The sequence below is a fragment of the Octopus sinensis genome, linkage group LG23 (assembly GCF_006345805.1).
Source record: "Octopus sinensis linkage group LG23, ASM634580v1, whole genome shotgun sequence".
In the NCBI taxonomy this organism is placed as follows: domain Eukaryota; kingdom Metazoa; phylum Mollusca; class Cephalopoda; order Octopoda; family Octopodidae; genus Octopus; species Octopus sinensis.
Window position 1 is genome coordinate 26,213,290 of NC_043019.1, and position 19,027 is coordinate 26,232,316.

Genomic DNA, 19,027 nt, shown 5'->3' on the forward strand with positions numbered 1-19,027 from the left:
GCTACGCATTTCGCCTGGCATGCTAACGATTCTGCCAGCTCGCCGCCTTATGCCATGTCAGAAATAGCTTATTCTAGGCCTGCTACATCAAGCTTCACCTACAAATAAAACGGAAAAAAATAATGGTCACATAGAGAGTTCACCTTTGTAATATAACTGGTGTGTTTGGTTGTCTGTTGTTAGCACTGTGGATATTAACTTGTAATGTTGAGGTGCTTGGGTTAAAGCGATATGTATTACGCTGCCTGTTGCCACGATGAACGCGGGCCACACCCATCACTGGAGCTGGTTCAGGGTTACGGACCAAAAGTGGATGGGTTGTAGGCACAGAACTGGGAGCAGGTGGCAAAGAAGGAACTGAAAAACAGCACAAGTTCATTAACAACAATAGCAGTAAGTTGGAAACAGGAAAAGTATACACAACAAATTTTCACACTTTTTTTTTTTTTTCTGACCTTTATAAACTAAAGCAATGCCTTAAAAAATTTATAACTGCTTTATTATTAAGTACACTATTGTAACAGGAACAGTAACATTTAACCCTTCAGCATTCAGATTACTCTGTCAAATGCAATGCTTATTTATTCATATTGTTTTAAAATTAATCAAGCATTATCTTGCGGCTTCAAGATTTCAATGATGTGATTATTTTTCGAATAACACTGTAAAAAAGTAGGTGCAAGGTTTTAATATAAAATAGGCAAAATATTTGGGCCTGACACGGCAGGTTTAAATGCTAAAGGGTTATGTCAATAAACATCAATTGTTAATTAATTTAAATATTTTATACAAGTGGAAAATATTTTTTAAAAAATGGATTTATTTACACACATTCACACACACACACAAGAGCTGCCTTCAAGCTGTTTACTTATGATGTGTAATAAAGGAATAAACACTGATTTTGAATCAACAATTCTATTTGGAAACAAAACTTAATACAGAGAACTAAATATTAATGTTATATATATATATATATATCAATACAAAAAGGACAGGAGAGAGGAACACTGAATAAATGATAGCTTAGTGTGATATAACCATGAAAATAATATTCAACACTGCTTACTTTAAAACCAAATATGGTGTAACAGTGTGGTATGAGAAGGTAATCTGCTAATAGATGCCCTGTCTTTATTAGATTAACTTCGTGTTATTACATTTTTTTTTTTAAACCAAAACTATTTACAAAATTGGAAATCAGAATCAAAGTCCTTCAAAACATTGTCTTGCAATGAGACTGGAACCATTGTCATGGTACCATTCCTACATAATCTGTAGTATATTGTTATCACACCCATGGACAACAACTTGCAATGGTATTAGATGTGAAAAGAGATCTGTCATCATATTATTATGACATGGAGTACTATATTCCCATAATGCTCAAATATCAGTGTCATCCTGTAAAAAAGTTAATACCAGGAAAGGGTTCCTGCTGCAAAACGGGCTCTAATAATAAATGGATTCTTTCAGGACACAAAGCTGGTTTTCCCAAGAGAAGGAAATATATTCAATTGAATCAACTATTTTAAAACATCCATAAACTCAGATTGTATTTGAAATAAGTATTGTAGGGTTTATAGCAATAATGAGCAATCTGTGGCCCATATGGTCCCCCCCCCCCAAAAAAAACATCCCTCCAATTTGCTTTTTTTTTTTCTTGTACAGCTTGCCTGACAATGTGCCATGTCTCATATGGCCTACTTCTCGAAAAAAAAAGCTGCTGAAGCTTGGTTTATAGTCTGGCAATACTGTTCTGGACACCAACCCTACTCTCAACAACTTAGTGAAGGCAGGTGGTTTAGTGGTTAGGGTACTCAGATCTCAATTGTAAGGTCGCAAGTTCGATTCCCGGCAGCGCATTGTGTCCTTGAGCAAGGCACTTTATTTCACATTGCTCCAGTTCACTCAGCTGGCAAAAATGAGTCAATGAGTCATACCTGTAATTCAAAAGGACCAGCCTCATCACACCCTGTGTCATGCTGAATCTCCCTGAGAACTACGTTAAGGGTGCACATGTCTGTGGAATGCTCAGCCACTTTCATGTTAATTCCACAAGCAGGCTCTTCCATTGATCGGATCAACGGGAACCTTTGTCATCATAACCGACCGAATACCAGTTCCGTGATTACATCATACGCAGCTCACATTAAACAGGTTCTACAAACTCCTATGCTTTTAATACAATTAGCTGCCCTACAGATTAAAAATCGAAGGAACCATCTCATTCATAACAACATCACTTAACAAAGACTGTTAACAAGATATTTGTTGACTTACCTGATGTTTCATTACCATTGTCTTCATGGAGAGAGAATGGCAAATGATAAGTACGAAAACTGGAATTATCATTAAAAACAACATGCTGGCCTGAAAAGATTTGATTACTATAGTTCCTGTGGATCACTAGTGAGAAATCAAAAATAAGCAAACATACTGTTGGATTTATTAGCTTAACTAAAATTATTAATTACCTAAACTCGTTTTAATGTAATAATAGACTGTAAATATGTTTTGAGAAGTTTGTAGAAGGCAGAGAAAGACAACAGTATCAGTGAGTTTTGATACTTATTCATTCCCACTCAGAAGGACAGCAACCGTGTAGTGTGGGGACAAAATTGAACATCATTATGATTATTATTATAATATATTCAGTCCAGTAATCAAACTGTTTCAGCCATCTCCACCATCTTGTGGAATATCTATTTTAATTGAAACATTTAAATGGTCTAAAAAAAATATGATTAAAACATTTGAAATAAGTCAATAAGAAAACGAGTTATACAAACACAGGGTAAACATGATGGCTCAGAAATATACATACATATATATATATATATATATATATAGAAAGTGGGAAGTTTTGATGTTCATGCCTTTGCATAAGAACATCAATGGCTGAGAGTATAAAACAAGCAGTTTAGACATGGACTGAAACCAGACCACAAATCCAGTAGTGGTCAGAGCTAATATAGCTACAATTGCTGTAGTAGTAGTAACAATAATAATGCAATAACAATAATAATAAAAATAATAATAATGTAATAGAATTGATATATTATGTTGAAGAGAAAGAGTGAAGTTCAACACACCTGTTGAGAACACATCATCCACACGGAGGAGATAGTCGTCATCAACAGCCTGGGCCATTGAACTATCCACTTCCTGGTAGTCATCATCTTCATCTTCGTCATCAGCTTCCATCATACACTCAGAACCCTGGAAAACAACATGGCAAAAGAACACGCTATAAATCAAGGAAAGGGAGCCTGACCTTAAGTTCAGATTCTAAGAGTTTGGAATTAGCAAAAGAAGTGCTTTTGCTTTTTACATAGGATTATACTTATATTCAGACAGACACAGACCCCAACACCCACTGTGTGTCATTAAAAGATTAGTTTACATTTTGCATTTTTATTTCTTGTTTTACAATTTATATTTTCCTTTAACCCTTTAGCATTCAAACCAGCCATATCCGGCCAAAATTATTCTACCTGTTTTATGTTCAGACTGGCCAGATCTGGTCTCTCACACCGACCCTACAATGTCGTTTTAAAAATTAACAGCTACCTCATCAAAATCTCATAGCACCAAGATAATACCTGATTAGTCCAAGGCAATGTGGGTAAAAAAGGATTAATTTTGGCAGAATAATGCAAACACTAAAGGGTTAATTCAAACATTTTAACCTTTTTGTTACCATATTTCTATCGAAATTCACAGCCATTGTTTCATTTAATTTTGAAAATGAAGAAGAATTTAGTAAAACGATTTTGTCATTATGAAACTTGTGTTTGGAATATAAATAGCATGAAATCTTTATGGAAAGAATTTTGAGTGACTATTTGAAAGAAATGCAAAGACATTTACAAAATGGAAACATTCACTAATATGACAAACAGCAGTAAGATTGGTCAGAAGAAACCCAATGTGGAAATATAACAGGTGAAGTTCAACACACCTGTTGAGAACACATCTTCCACACGGAGAAGATAGTCGTCATCAACAGCCTGGGCCACTGAACTATCCACTTCCTGGTAGTCATCATCTTCATCTTTGTCATCAGCTTCCATCATACACTCAGAACCAAAATGGCTGCTAAATATTCTCACATCCAGATAAATGCATATTACATGACCACCTTGGGTGTTATCTCACAGTGGATTGATCCAGCAAGGATTACCCAACAATGAGTAATTACACACCAAGACTACAAACTGCAACCATCCATTGTTTTCATATATAAGCTTGAACTTGGAGGAGATAAAGTTATAAATGATGGGATGTAAAATATTGGGTTAAAAAACTTTAGATGAGAAAAAGTCAAATGGCAGCCTTTAACCTTTTCTATTCAATGGGTTTGTTTTTTTTTTCACTCAATATTCACACACTATTATAGCTTTATCAACTGCGAGTTCATCATTTAACATCCATGTTCCGTACTGGTATGGGGTTGAATGGTTTTTCTACTGCTGGATGTTCCTCCCAATGCCAACCACCACGTCACTGTATGGACTGGGAGCCCTTCTTTGTGCCACCTACACTATTAAGGTCACCATGCAGTTCGAAATAATTTACTTCAATTCCTTAACAGTTTCCAAAATTCTTATAAAGAGACACACACAAGCAATACCTTCTAGATTTCAATCTATCTTAATCAAAACAGAAAATTCAGTTACACCATTGTTTTTTTTAGTTTTTGTTTTCCTTTAAAATCACCTTGGTATTTTCCTCATCATTTAACAGCCATCTTTCATGCTGGCATGCGTTAGTTTGACAGGAGCTAATCAAGCTGCACCAGGGTCCACTGTCTGCTTCGACACGGTTTCTACAGCTGGGTGCCCTTCCTAACACTGACACTTTACAGAGTGTACTGGGTGCTTTTTATGTGGCACCAACACCAGAGCTTACTTGAATTCATTCCTATTTTTGTCACCAACAGGTTTCACTGCTGATAATGTTAACTGATAACCCAAAGCATTCAGTTTGTCTATTAATGAACTATACACAACATTTGCCTTAGTTACATTTCGTCCAGAGACAATGATTCATTCATTCACCTTAAATCCAGTGGAGGGAGGTTTTTCACAAAGCCGTGTGTAAATTGGTAGGGACATGTATAGCTTTGTCATCTTATGTAGATGCTACCCTAAACTTGACCACAGAATGAGCAATCATTTCAGCTTGTGACAAAAGAGTAGTCTTCTATAAAACGTAAAAAGTAAAAGTAAGCAACCTAGCACCTCAACCATACTGAACTTCATATACAATAACATCCATCAACAACCGACCGCAGACAGACAAGAGAACAACAGAGAAAGAAGGCAGTCGTTATATAAAACACTAGTTACCTCATCCTCATCTTCCTCATCTTCATGCTCTTCATCATCTTCATTGTCACAGACATCTCCTTCCTCATCCCCTGAACCACTTTCCTCTTCGGAACCTTCTTCTTCATGAACATCTATTGAAATAAAAATGAGAAAAAATTAATTAGTCAATTAATCAATCATTGATGAAACCAGTTAATCTAAATATGTAATTAAGGACAAAGCAGCTAAATACGAAGGATTACTTTAGAAACACAAAAGAAATTAAAATGTTCCATTATTACACCCAACACATTCATTTCAATATTTCTAGGGATTCTTTAAATTATACATTCTTTGGAAACATTTATCCTTTCCTTACGGACAAATTATAGCCTTCTAATATACATAACATATATATACATTAAATACTGGGGTTTGATGCAATTGATTAGACCCCCTCCCATACATTTTTCAGGCCTTGTGCCTATAGTACAAAGAATTATCATTATTTCAATTATTATTATTATTATTAAAGCAATGAGCCAGAAAGTTGGACAAAATGCCTAGTGGCATTTCTTTTGGCCCCTTACGTCAAGTTCAAATTTCACTAGAGTTGACTTTGCCTTTCATTCTTTCAGCGTTGATAAAATAAATACCAGTTGAGCACTGGGGACAGAGGGGTGTCAATGTATTCGACGAGCCCCCTCACTCAAAATTTCTGGCCTTGTTCTTATAGTAGAAAAAAATTATTATAACAACCATTATCATTAACATCATTATTACTATAATTTTTTTTTTATTAATCACATATCTTTTCATGTCCCTTGTTCATTTCAGTATCAACCGTCATTCCAGACACTAAAAATATATACCAGTAATATATTGGTGTTAATTCAATTATACTTTGTACCCCGGTAATAACATACCTGTAATAACTTATTTCCTCTTAACATATATTACTGTATGTTGCAAACACTGAAACCCTTTACTATTTGAACTAGCCAGATCTAGCCCAGATATTCTACCTGTTTTTATGTTCAAACTGGCCAGATCCAGCCTTTCGCATCAACCCTACAATGTCATTCTGAAAATAATCACATCATCAAAATCTCAAAGCTACGAGATAATCCAGGATTAAAAATCAAAACAGTGTGAATACATAAGCATTACATTTGACAGAATAATCTGAATGCTAAAGGGTTAAATGTAAAGAGAGTGTGTATGCGTGTGTGTGTATGTGTGTAGAAAAAAACTATATCTAGATTTCAGAAAAGCAAAAGTTTATTATAGCTGCAAAGTGAGTGTTCAGCGATTATTGGATTATAATATTTCAGTTAGGGAAGAAAGAGAGAGAGAGTGAGACAGAAAGTAAGAAGACTAAATCCAAAAATCATGCAAAAATTATAGAAATTACTACTAATTAACTAATGTCTCAATTCCACTAATTGGATTTGGTTTGACGAACTCTAAGAATACATCTGCATAGAATGTTAGTTAGACTTGTTGCTATCATTTAAACTGGAATAAGGGCTTAATGTGGTGGGTTTTTTTAGCTTTTTTTTTTTAAATTTTATTTTTAGGAGACAGAAAATAAGCAAGTAAGAGATGATAGATAGGAAGAGAAAGGGGAGATTAAAGTTAGGGGGAGACAGGGACAGTTAGAAAAGAGTGAAAGAGAAAACCCTGCACCCAGACCTAAAACATTTTTTTTTTTTTAAAATCTGTTTCTAGGGTTTGAAATTTTGCTAAATTACTGGAGTGGGAAGTCATGCTGTAGCAGATAACACTAGACATTCTAAAGCAGTAACTAAACAAAAAGCATCCAAGCTAAAAAGGTAGGAAAAAAAAAAAACTACCATTTATCTAGACATACACTATATAGGACAGTTCTACCCAAAAGATTCCCATGATTCTTAGTCAAGCCTGGTTAATTTTGTGTTGCTGAATTAAAGCCACGGAATCCTCCTCCTCATCATCATCATCATCAGTCTACTAGGTACACGGGTGAAGAAGACTGATTAAACAATACAATTAACATACCTCTCTTCCATTAGGTGAGCAAAAGGAGGCTTTTGTCAAAGCAACTTGTGGAAATGCATCTTATTTTATTCAGAAAATGTACAATTAAATTAATTAAATTCAGCTGAATGGCATAACGACACCGAAATCAAAGTAGAAAATTTTTTAAATGCATATGTATGTGATTGTATGTGTACATAAGAGTCCTATATAGCGAGAAACAAAATGACGATGAATCATTAACTTCAAACTTTACATTACACTTTACTGCATAATCTCGTGTGTGTGTGTGTGTGTGTGTGTGTGGAATGCACATCTGTGTGTATACGTTAGAATGATTAGTACTGAGTGTTTGCAGAGACATAGGCTATTTCCTAACTACAACAGGAGGTGAAAAAAAAAAATGCTAGAGTTAATATTGTGCGTGTGTTGTGTAATGGCAGGTAATTAAATTAATAGCGCTTTAGCATCTTTAAAATAAAAGACACATCCAAAAAGCTCGTTAAGCTCATTAAAGCCGGTTCCGTCGAGTTAGCCACAACCAAAGCCGTTTCACCACTGATCCATGATGGGAAGAAGCGGTCTGGGAGGAGGGGAGGGAGGGAAAAGTGGGGAAGCTGATTGGGTGAGTAGGGAGGAATGGGGCGTGCTACAAAGTAAACACAATTAACCCAAGCTTTGACTAACCTTCATTATTTTCAGCATCCTCACCTTCAGAACTCTCTTGACTTATCATCTGAGAATCATGCCTGTCTATTTCTTCCTGCTCAACATCGACATCAATAATAACATCTGGAGACTCGTCATCATTGTGAGCCGACAAGGGTTCTTCAGCTGAAACAGACAGGCAGGTTACTCCAGAAACAGGTCTCATAAGCCAAGCTCCAACATTACTAATCCTAGCCTAATTACAAGTCCCTCCACTAGCCCAGCCCACCGACAACTACAATGGAACCCCATAGAATGGCCATTGTTCAATGGCACACAGAGTTTTATAAAACACTGACTAATAAAGATTCACCTAACTTCCCTCTCAGCAGAAAAAGAAACACTTACCTGTTTCCATAATTATTTCACTAATGACTTGCTGTTCAGGATCACGACCTGAATCTCTTTGAAATAACTCGTCTATTACATGGTCTAAGTTACTGTGAGCCTGAAGAAAGATAATATTTCATAAACCAACAGGGGAAAGAGAGAGAAAGAGAGAGAGCGAAAGAGCAAGAAAGAAAGAGAGAGAGAGCAAAACAGAAAGAGAGAGCAACAAAATTGATTTAAAATATCTGACAGATTTTTACAGATTATTTCCAAATTCTACAGTAAATTTATGTAAGTAGCTGACAATGAATAAAACTACCAAATATTTTCATAAATCATTGGATCTATAGAACTAAATATTAATGTCTTTGGATGGGCTCTGAAACTTCATTTCTGAAACTGATTACATAAATCAAAGAAAACAGGATATAACTAATCTGTTAATATACATGACAAACAGCCATGAAGAACCTTTGTCCAAAGCTATTTTGATACATTGATTTCAGATGGCCAAGTCTACATTATTGAATCCTATTTGTTTTACAGTTTTCCTGCATGAGTTAGATGAATATATCATTGAGGTATTGTCTTACAAGTAAGGCATCTCTTATTCTACACAACATCAGAAAGTGTAAAATGATAGGATTTGTTGACAAGAGTAATGCCAATAGCACCAACAGTGAACTATCATAATATACATATATATATATTCACACACACATACAAAGCTTCTTTCAGTTTCCCTGTCTCAAATTCACTCACAGGGTTTCGGTTGGCCTAAGGCCACAGTAGAAGATACTTGCTCAGGTTACCAGACAGTGGGGTTGAACCCAAAACCACATGGTCACCAGTTGTTCTTGTGTCCAGGAACAACAGTTTCTAACTAAGCTGGAACAGCAAAACTAAAATTTATGCTGCAACAGCTTGCAATGTTGTGCTTAATCTTTGGGTGTATATGTGTGGGTGGGTACATTATATATATATATACACATACATGCATATACATACATACATATACATACAATATATATACATATCTCATTTAACGTCCATTTTTCATGCTGGCATGGGTTGGATGGTTTGACAGATGACTAGCTGAAGGGCTGTTCAGGATCTATGTTTTGGCATGGTTTCTACAGCTGGATGCCCTTCCTAACACCAACCACTTCACAAAGTGTATTGGGGTGCTTTTATGCAGCACCGGCATGGGTGCTTTTTACGTAGCACCAGCACTTACAAACCTGTAAGATTAGGGATGCAAGGGACAAGTCTGTATGCATGGGCAACAACACTCAGCTTGACATGTCTTTTCAAGCACAGCAAACCACCAGGAGTTTTGGTTCCCTTTCATACCATCTGAGTCCTAATGTTTGCAGAACCTTTCTTTCTCACTACTTTTGTCCATGTATATACAGGGTGCGATGAATGAATTGTCTAAATTACGCAAAAGTGAAAATAACACTGACATCTCATTTTAACATATATTTACTCAAGTTACATAAAAAATATCTTGAAATACTAAAGAGAAAATTTATTCAATAAAATCGCCATTGGCTTCAACCATGGTCTCTAGATGACTTCGGAATCTCCTGCAAATCTTCTGGACGGTATCTTTGTTTAAGTTGGTGAATGCTGCCATAATCCTTGTCTTCAGTTCATCTTTAGTGTACAAGGAGTTTTGTTGGTCTCTCGCTCAACTGTGCGCCACACATAATAATCAAGGGGGTTGCAGTCTGGGGAGTTAGCTCGCCAGATGTTAGGGGTGATGTGGCTGCAGAAATTGTCTGACAGCCATGACTGGGTTCTCCTGCTTGTGTAGCATGGTGCAGAATTCTGTTGCCAGACATAAAATCTTCCAACAGCCATCCTCTTCACCCAGAGTAGCACTATCTCCTCCAGGCACTTGATATAGGTATGGTCATGTGATGCATACGAACAAGGACAATCATGTAAAGAAGTGCTGAACTCTAACTGTGGTGGGGACCTGTGGTTGAGGTAGTCCCAGGAAGACATTGGATGAGGTAATGAAGCATGACCATCAAACTTTGAACAACACAGAGGCAATGACTAGTGACCGAGACCTTTGGCGATGTGCTCTGGATCCTGGTACAGCCTTCCAGCATGCCAGCCTAGTCAAACTGTCCAACCCTTTCCAGCATGGACAACAGACACTAAATGCTGATGACCAGATCTGACAAGCCACAATACTACAATGAGCTCCAGTGTCAGCTTTGATATGTTTTCTATGGCTGGACGTCTGCTTTTTGCATGCCACCAGCACTAATGTGGTTGCCATGTAAGTTGCAAGATAGAAGAGGAAAGCCCCTCCTTATAACTAAGAGGGTATTGGTGAGGACGAGGTGACTTTATGCCAGGTGCTGAGAGGCTAAAGTATGACAGAAGGACAAGGACAGAAGATACATGGCTACCCCGCATTATAAGGGTGGGTGATATAATTTTAAGGAGGCTGAATAGTAACAACAGTTTTTTAAAACAGTCATTAAGGTATCAATTGCTAATGAAGATATCAAAGCCCCCATAAGCTTTTAATGGTCAGTAAACGGCACTAATTTTATAAAGGAGAGGAGATATTTGCCTCTGTATTGGTCTATGGTAACATTTCCCCAGATGATACAGCACCTATAAATAACAGTCAGGTATACTAGGGTGATCCAAACAAGTTACTAGGTCAATGGTAAAACAATGAGGAAATAATAAATTAGTCAAGGAAAATAAGATTACATTGTTTAAAAATTGAAAAAGAAAAAAAAAGAACAACAAATTCTTCACTGCCTGTGTTATAAATCAATTTGAAAGACATGTAAAAACTGACTGGAAGAGACTTATGACAATATAAAACATAACATTGAGAAAATATTAAAAATAAATTTACTCAATTTTTTTTTAATATTTCAGAGAAATTACATGGAAAGCAGTTTAAATCCAGGTCAACACTAAACAAATCTATCACATAAGTATTACCGTAAATGGCTAGTTATGGTCCATAGATTCACTGCTCCAGATATACCAATGTTTTGCTGAAGATTACTTTATGAGTGACAACAAGTAGTGGTTGCCTCAATAAACTAGACATATTTCAATTAAAAATAGTTTCAAGATGACATTCTTCAATAAAGAATATCTTGGTATACAAAACTATCTGTTGTTAAGGGCAATGAAGTTTATTTTGAGTGGATATATCTGATTTCCACAGTGTTAATTTAATAATAATAATAATTCACACAAGTTTTGAGTTTGGATACAGAAACAGAGAAAAGTACTCAACACATGTAGTAGAGTATATATAGTTCTTCAAGTGAGTTTATGACTCCATATATACACAAACATCAGAAAGCTGCAGTTACAACAGAGTGAATCAGCTTCTAATGAAGAGACACACGCATACACACACGCACAATTCGATTTACCTGTAGCTCACTATCAACAGACTCGGCAGCAGTAACAGTTGATTCTGTGATGATATCTGATTGGTCTGCAGCTGCATCTTCCAATTCTAAAGTGCTAGAATTTTGCTGATTATCTCCTCCTAAAAGGGAACCAAAAAAGCCTATTTCACTATTACAGCCATTGAGAAAAACCAAAAGACATTGGCACTGCCATATATCAAATGCAGAAAGCAGGTCAGAAATTCTAAATAAATATCAAAAGACAAGAGAACCAGTAATTCTCTAACATCACAGGAAACAAAATAGTGTTGCCATTGCTTTTGAAATCAACTTTTACAATCGGTAAACAATTACCTTAACAAATACTTTTAAAAAAACATGCAAATTTACAGACATTGGTGCAGGAATATGACATAAACTTGCTGTCAACATCATCATCCACTTCATAATTTTACCATCTACTTTCCAAATGATTGTATGAATCAGTTGAAGCAGAGTTTTCTTTTTTCTTTTTTTTTTTTTTGTTATCCTATGGCCAGATGTCCTTTCTGACACCAAGCTTTGCCAGTTTCCAAGCAAGGCAAAGATTCCCTCCAGCCCCCATCTGTAGAATAATGAACAGCTTAAGACAAACAACCGTATTTGATGGGGGTTTTGTTTACAAAGATTTATATGACATACCAAGAAGCCTGGACATCCCTTCGCAGTAGACTGCGAGCAAAGGACACCGTCTATATGGACAGTGAAGTTATTGCTTTCAGTAAGTGAACACCTGTGAAGACGAGGGGAAATATATACTCACTCTCTCTCTCTCACCTTTGACTGGTTTCAGTCACTTGACTGCAACCATGCTTTGAGCACCTTGAAGGGGTTTTAGTCAAGCAAATCAACCCCAGTACATATTTTTTTAAGTGTGCTACTTATTCTATAGGTGTCTTTAGCCAAACCGTTAAGTGACAGGGATGTAAACAAATCCACACAAGTTGCCAAGCACTGGGGAGGCGAGGACACACACATGCAAAAAGAAGCATGCTGGGCATTGGTTTACCTAATTCACTAACAAGGCATTGGTCAACACAGGGCTGAAGTAGAAGACACTGGCCCAAGATGCCACACACTAAAACAATCTAGGGCCATGAGGTTGCAAAGCAAGCTTCTTAATAACAAGCTTCCTCCAGTCACCACTTTACAATTTCACTCCAAAAGGTATTGATCAACCCAAACCTATATAAAGGAGACCACTCGACAACATCCATATGGTGGGACCAAACCCCCAAGCCACAGGAACTAAATTTTTCCAATAAAAAACATTAAGCAGGATTGGACACGCCAAGCTAAGTAAAAATCGCTGTCTGCTACACATACAGGCTTATCCTTTCAGATGCCAGTGCCACATGAAAAGCACCTGTGCCAGTGTGACGTAAATGCACCCATGCCATTGGCACATAAAATGCCCCCACCACACTTAAGTGGTTGGTGCTAGGAAGGGCATCCAGCAACAGAAACCATACTACAACAGACAGTTGGAGTCTGGACAGCACCCAGCTGGCCAGCTTCATGTCAAACCATCCAACCCATACCAGCATGTAAAACAAATAAAACAGACATTAAACGATGATGATATACATAACACAAAAAGAATATATATATATATAAACTAAATATGTTGCAATTTTCACAATAAGGAATTCAAAAGAAAGTTGTATTCACATGCAAAGGTTACTACTTACCCTCCACATTGTTAGCAAGCGTTTCTACAAAGGAATTTACTTCTCGGCTAATTCCCTGGTTTTTAGATCTAGATTTAGTAGAAAGTGCCTGTGGCTGGTTCACAATTCTAGATAGTGTTTCCAAAGGTTTCAATGTGGCATTGATGGTAGATGCCATGTACGGGCTGGAGAGGTCAAGGCTGTGCGGTACACGGGCAAGGTCATTCACTAAACCTCGTTTAATCAACGTTTTCACCACAACATTCATGAGGTTTTGCTGACCTTTAAATACTTGATTTGGTACCTGACCAGGTGTAGGGCAAGATTCAATCATTGTGCTGATAATGCCTGTTAAGGCTTGAATACGAAAGTGTTTCTCGGAACTTTCAGGAAGATTCAGAGCCCTCTGCAAGGCTGCTTTTACTTCAATAGCTAACTGGGTCTGAGCGTCAGGGCAATGATTGCATGAGGCAATGCTGGCAATTAAAACCCTTGATAATGCTGGACAGTCACGGTCTCCAGATGTTTGGCAGGGAGGTAACAACTGGTCAAGAACAAATGCCAACATGTTGCAATTCTGAAAGAGTTTTAAAAATTCATTATTTAAACAAGTGAAAAATTTTCAAAAAGAGAGTGACAGAGACACAGAGAGTTTTTAATCAGTCTCCCAAGTTTTGGAAAAACAAATTTCTTCATCACAAATGTACAAGAATAAAGCTTTTGAAGAGTCGACAAATGGGTGAAGAAGTTTAAGAGGAAAAAAAAAAGCTAATAAAATTTTTTGAGAAAAATCTTGCATTACAAAAACAAGAAACCTGACTCATTAACACACATTCTTACCATCAATGTTGTCTTCAACAAAATTCCAATTCATCAGCTATTCTATTAAATTTCTATCTTCCATTTGGTGAACCATAATCTTAGGTTCTAATGGACTGACCACAAATTCACAGTGTCTCTCATGGTTAGACAAGAGAGTGTGTAAGTTAAAACAGTTTAAATACTACATGTAACTTTTTTTTTTTTTCACTAAGCCCACCAATTAACTAGTAACTTGTTAATCAGTATATTTATACTGTCTGTGCTTATGCGGGTAGCCTGGTGGTTAGGGTGCTGCACTCAGAATTGCAAGGTCAGTTTTGATTCCCAGGTTGGCAAAGCACCGTGTTCTAGAGCACAAACACTTCATTTCACGTTGCTCTACTCCACTCAATTGTGGGTGGGAAACCATGCAATGGACTGGCATTCCATTTGGCAGAGAGGAATGCTGGCCTGCCTAGCAAGTGGGATGGCATCATTCAAAAGCTACAACAACACAAGGAAGTGCACTGAGGCCAGCAGTGTATAACATCTGATAGTCTGGTTGATACACTGATACACACACAGAGTTTATGGCCTTTCAAAGTTTTCGCATTAAGCAAAAACCTGAAGCTATAGTAGATGTTTGCCCAAAGTTTCCTGTGATGGGATCAAACCCCTCAGCTAAATATTGTATCAACAGGTGCTTGGAACTGTCTAAGTCTATCCTTGCTAGAACTAAGCACTTGTATCAAAGTATCAAATGATTAAGCTTTCAACAAGACAGTCATCAAATCCCAAAGAGGCAACAGACCACAAATAGCGAAGATTGCCACCAGTACCTTAATCATTTCAGTAAAATAAAATCTGAGTAAATCTAATTGTTTGAAGACTCACCTCAGTAATAAGTTCACTTTGACCAGCAGTGTACTTGTGTTCTGTTATCAACTGAGTGCATGCACTATAGGATTTCACAATTTCTGACAACAGGCGCAGAATGGCCGACTTGGGAAGCAACGGCTTCTGCCCTTGGTCATCAGCAACTGGTTTCTGTTCTTTCCCAGGTTCACTTACATCTTTTTCAGGGACATCAGGAACAGGCTACAAAAGAAAATTTACAAACATTAAATGAATATAAATGGTGGACAAATGTTTTAACAGAGTGGCAGTTGTGAAACGTATTTCACATAAAGTCTCTCTATTATACTGAAACAATGCAGGAACATCTATATAGCTATTCTACCTGCTAGAAATAGCAGCCAGTACAGTTTGAAACCAATATGATTATTGAAGGTTTGTGGTGGTTAGGATGTTGCACTCATAATCGCTAGATCTTGAGTTCGATTCCCAGACTGTTCAGCACATTGTGTTCTTGAGCAAAGCACTTCATTTCATGTTGCTCTAGTCCAGTCAGCTGTTAGTGGGTAACCTTGTGACAAATTGGCACACAAAAGGTGAGACGGTGACTGAGGAAAATCACCTGAATGGAGGTCTCATGAGCCACGTTTTGTATTCAGCGACTGAAAGGACACAACCCATACTGAAAATCCCAACTGGTTAGGATTAGTTGCTCAACCACATCAAGGATGATGAACTGATGTCAATAGTTTGCATTGTTGTTTCCACTTGGGTGACCACATGGAACAGAGAGAAACTAACACAAACAAACAACCTTCTAGTGAAACAGCTTCAATGAATTTATAATAAGGGAAACAATAGTACAACTCATCATCATCATTTCACGTCCGTTTTCCATGCTAGCATGGGTTGGACGGTTCGACCGAGATCTGGGAAGCCAGAAGGCTGCACCAGGCTCCAGTCTGATCTGGCAGCGTTTCTACAGCTGGATGCCCTTCCTAATGCCAACCACTCCATGAGTGTAGTGGGTGCTTTTTACATGCCAGGTGAGGCTGGCAACAGCCACGATTGGTTGGTGCTTATTACGTGCCACGGCAAAACTGCATTTTTACATCCACCTTAACGAAGGCATTGTTTTCAGTCGTGTTTGTTTGTTTGTTCGTGGACAAGATATCTCAAGAACCGCTAGATGGATTCGAATAAAACTCCCAGGGATGTTTGGCCTCGTGACTGGCAGGAACTGATTAGATTTTGGGACTGATCCGGTACCGGACAAGGATTCCTGTTTCTTTACTTTTTTTTTTGAGAACAGTCAGGTTCATTTTTAGTATTCTCATTTGTAAGAACAGTCCAAGTTTATTTCAGATGTTCTCATTTTAAAAATCACCTCTGGCTAATCACCGAGACGACATTGGTGTTGCCTTGGCAGAGGTTTGCGCTATCTGAATGCTCTTGTTATTTATATTTACAGTAAATCTCTTTGAAAACTAACATCTCAACTTCTAAACTCTTAAAAAAATTCTCCAATACAGATGGCACTTCTCTAGGAATATGTCAATTGGGATTGATTATATGTAAATTTGTTGGTAATCACCATGTGTAATGGGACACTGCTAAATGTGATCCTTTTTGTGAGCACCTTTGTGAAACTATCCAATTCATACAGACCACTAAAAGAATACAATTTAACTGGACAGCATTCAGATTTCTTTGTCGAATGCATTGCTTATTTTTTCACATTCATCACTGTTTAATGTCTGCCTTCCATGAGCATGGGTGGGGCAGTTTGACAGGAGCCGGCCAGACTGAAGCCTGCACTAGGCTTCTGTGATTTGACAGGGTTTTTACAGATGGATGCCCTTCCTAAATCCCAACCACTCAGAGTGGACCGAGTGCTTTTTACATGGCACTAGCACAGGTGAGATTAGTTTTGGCAAGGTTTTGACAACTGGATGCCCTTCCAAATGCCAACCACTTCAGTGTGGACTGAATGCTTTTTAAGTGGCACCTTCTCTGACAGGGTCACCAAATAACTTGCAAGACAAAAACCATGCATTATTACAAAACTGAGATTTTGATGTAATTGTTTATTTTTAGAATGATATTGACAGGTAAGCATTGAGAAGCTGGATCTAGCCAGTTTGAACCATAAAAACAAGTAGAATATTTGGGCCAGATATGGCCAGTTTAAATACTAAGGGGTTAAATCAGTTTCTTACCATTGGAGCAAGGCTAACCGCATTCTGTTCCATCAGAGGTGGTTCGGCATTCAAACTGTTGGATGACAAGTCTGTGGCTAATTCCTGGGTGGCAGATGGAACCTGACCAGTTGGTCCTGAAATAAAATTTCAAAATAATTTCAGTCAAATAAGTTTCTATGGAACAAAATCTGAAACCAAGAGAGGGTAAATAGTGTGAGTGTGAATCGAGTGTAAATAGTCGAGGGTAGTCTATGCTATATGAATTTGGAGATTTGTAACACATTCTAATAAACCTTTGTCAATTCAACCTTTCAGATTTGAGTTACATTGTAGCAAGTAGAATCACTGGATCTTGCCTGAGAGTATATCTCAACAGCCACAGCAATATTTCAAATGTTGACACTTATGTCATCATCATCATCATCATTTAATGCCTATTTTCTATGCTGGCATGGGTTGGACAGTTTGACAGGGTTCAGGCTCCACATCTATTTTGGCATAGCTTCTATGGGCTGGGTGCCCTTCCTAATGCCAACCACTTTACAGAGTGTGCTGGGTGCTTTTACACAGCACCAGCATGGGTGCCTTTTACGTGGTACCAACACTTATAAGCCTGCAAGATTAGGAATGCTCAGCTGGAGAGGGTTGCAGGGAATAAGCCTGTATGCAAGGGCAACCATGTTTTTACTTAGCTTGTTGGGTCTTTTCAAGCAGAGTAAATCACCAGGAGTCTCGGTCCTGTTATTCCCTCTGTGTGGGGGTGTTTAATGTGTACATACAGACTTTATAGTAGTCGGTAAGCCTCAACAATACTATATTTACTACCAAACATTGTATGATATTCTCAAACACAACTATACTAATTGTCATGCATGTAAAAACAAAAACACAGAAATCTATTCATAAATCCACTGGAAAGTAACATCTCCCCCTCTTCACACTCCCTTTCCATGTGGAACTTTGAAAATCTCAATGAGGGTTTGGTTGAAGAGGAAGGTGCCTGCTCTCATTGCTTTTAGTTACATCCACCACAGCTCTTTTGTCCTGACCACCAAGCAGATGAATACACTCTTTTGCAGGCAAAGGAATGACTCGGGGGGCCAATAGCCAAATCAGTCCACACATGCCATTAGTTCAATAAATCTCCACAAGTCAGTACGGTTTGGACACTGACCGCGGATATGTGCAGTATGGAGTCATTATTCTGCATGCATCTCACATAGGAATAGCTGAGCACATGAATAACGAAGAGTAAAAAGCTACTTACTGTCCAGGTCTTCTGTGTTAGTGGCTGGCTGAGAAGAAGAACTTTGGGAATGGCATAGAATCAATGCATTTAGCAGCTCAGCTACCACCTGTTTCACGACACGCTTCACTGGTGTTGTGGTTGACGATTGTATCGCGACAAATTTCACCATCTGAGGTGTATTCAGAGCAGCTGATCGTGCTTCATCTTCATCTGAAATTCATAATAACAAATGCAGGAAAATTAGATTAAAAGAATAAGTCCCTAACTTTCCTCCTTATCCAATCATGGAGGACAACACATTTATTTCTTTATTGCCCACAGAGGGGACAAACAAGGACAGGCAAAAGAGATTAAGTCGATTACATTGACCCCGAAGTGCATAATTGGTACTTATTTAATCGACCCCAAAAGGATGAAAGGCAAAGCCGACCTC

General features: G+C 37.7%; 1 protein-coding gene across 12 annotated transcripts in view; it reads right to left on the reverse strand.

Annotated features, from left to right (window-relative positions):
- Nucleotides 1-19,027, reverse strand: part of LOC115223431 (E3 ubiquitin-protein ligase HUWE1) — a 153,958-nt gene that overhangs the window by 42,246 nt on the left and 92,685 nt on the right. For 2 of the 12 annotated variants that reach the window (XM_036512614.1, XM_036512619.1), the window contains exons 44-54: nucleotides 18,613-18,804; nucleotides 17,364-17,479; nucleotides 15,184-15,387; nucleotides 13,510-14,065; nucleotides 11,801-11,940; nucleotides 8,391-8,490; nucleotides 8,022-8,168; nucleotides 5,355-5,467; nucleotides 3,096-3,222; nucleotides 2,284-2,409; nucleotides 144-357 (exon numbers count right to left, since the gene is read on the reverse strand). In XM_036512614.1, coding sequence (XP_036368507.1) covers nucleotides 144-357; nucleotides 2,284-2,409; nucleotides 3,096-3,222; nucleotides 5,355-5,467; nucleotides 8,022-8,168; nucleotides 8,391-8,490; nucleotides 11,801-11,940; nucleotides 13,510-14,065; nucleotides 15,184-15,387; nucleotides 17,364-17,479; nucleotides 18,613-18,804 — 2,035 coding nt within the window. Of the gene's footprint in view, nucleotides 1-143; nucleotides 358-2,283; nucleotides 2,410-3,095; nucleotides 3,223-3,964; nucleotides 4,092-5,354; nucleotides 5,468-8,021; nucleotides 8,169-8,390; nucleotides 8,491-11,800; nucleotides 11,941-13,509; nucleotides 14,066-15,183; nucleotides 15,388-17,363; nucleotides 17,480-18,612; nucleotides 18,805-19,027 lie in introns of all 12 variants that reach the window. The other 10 variants (XM_029793970.2, XM_029793971.2, XM_036512616.1 and 7 more) reach the window with 10 other exon arrangements.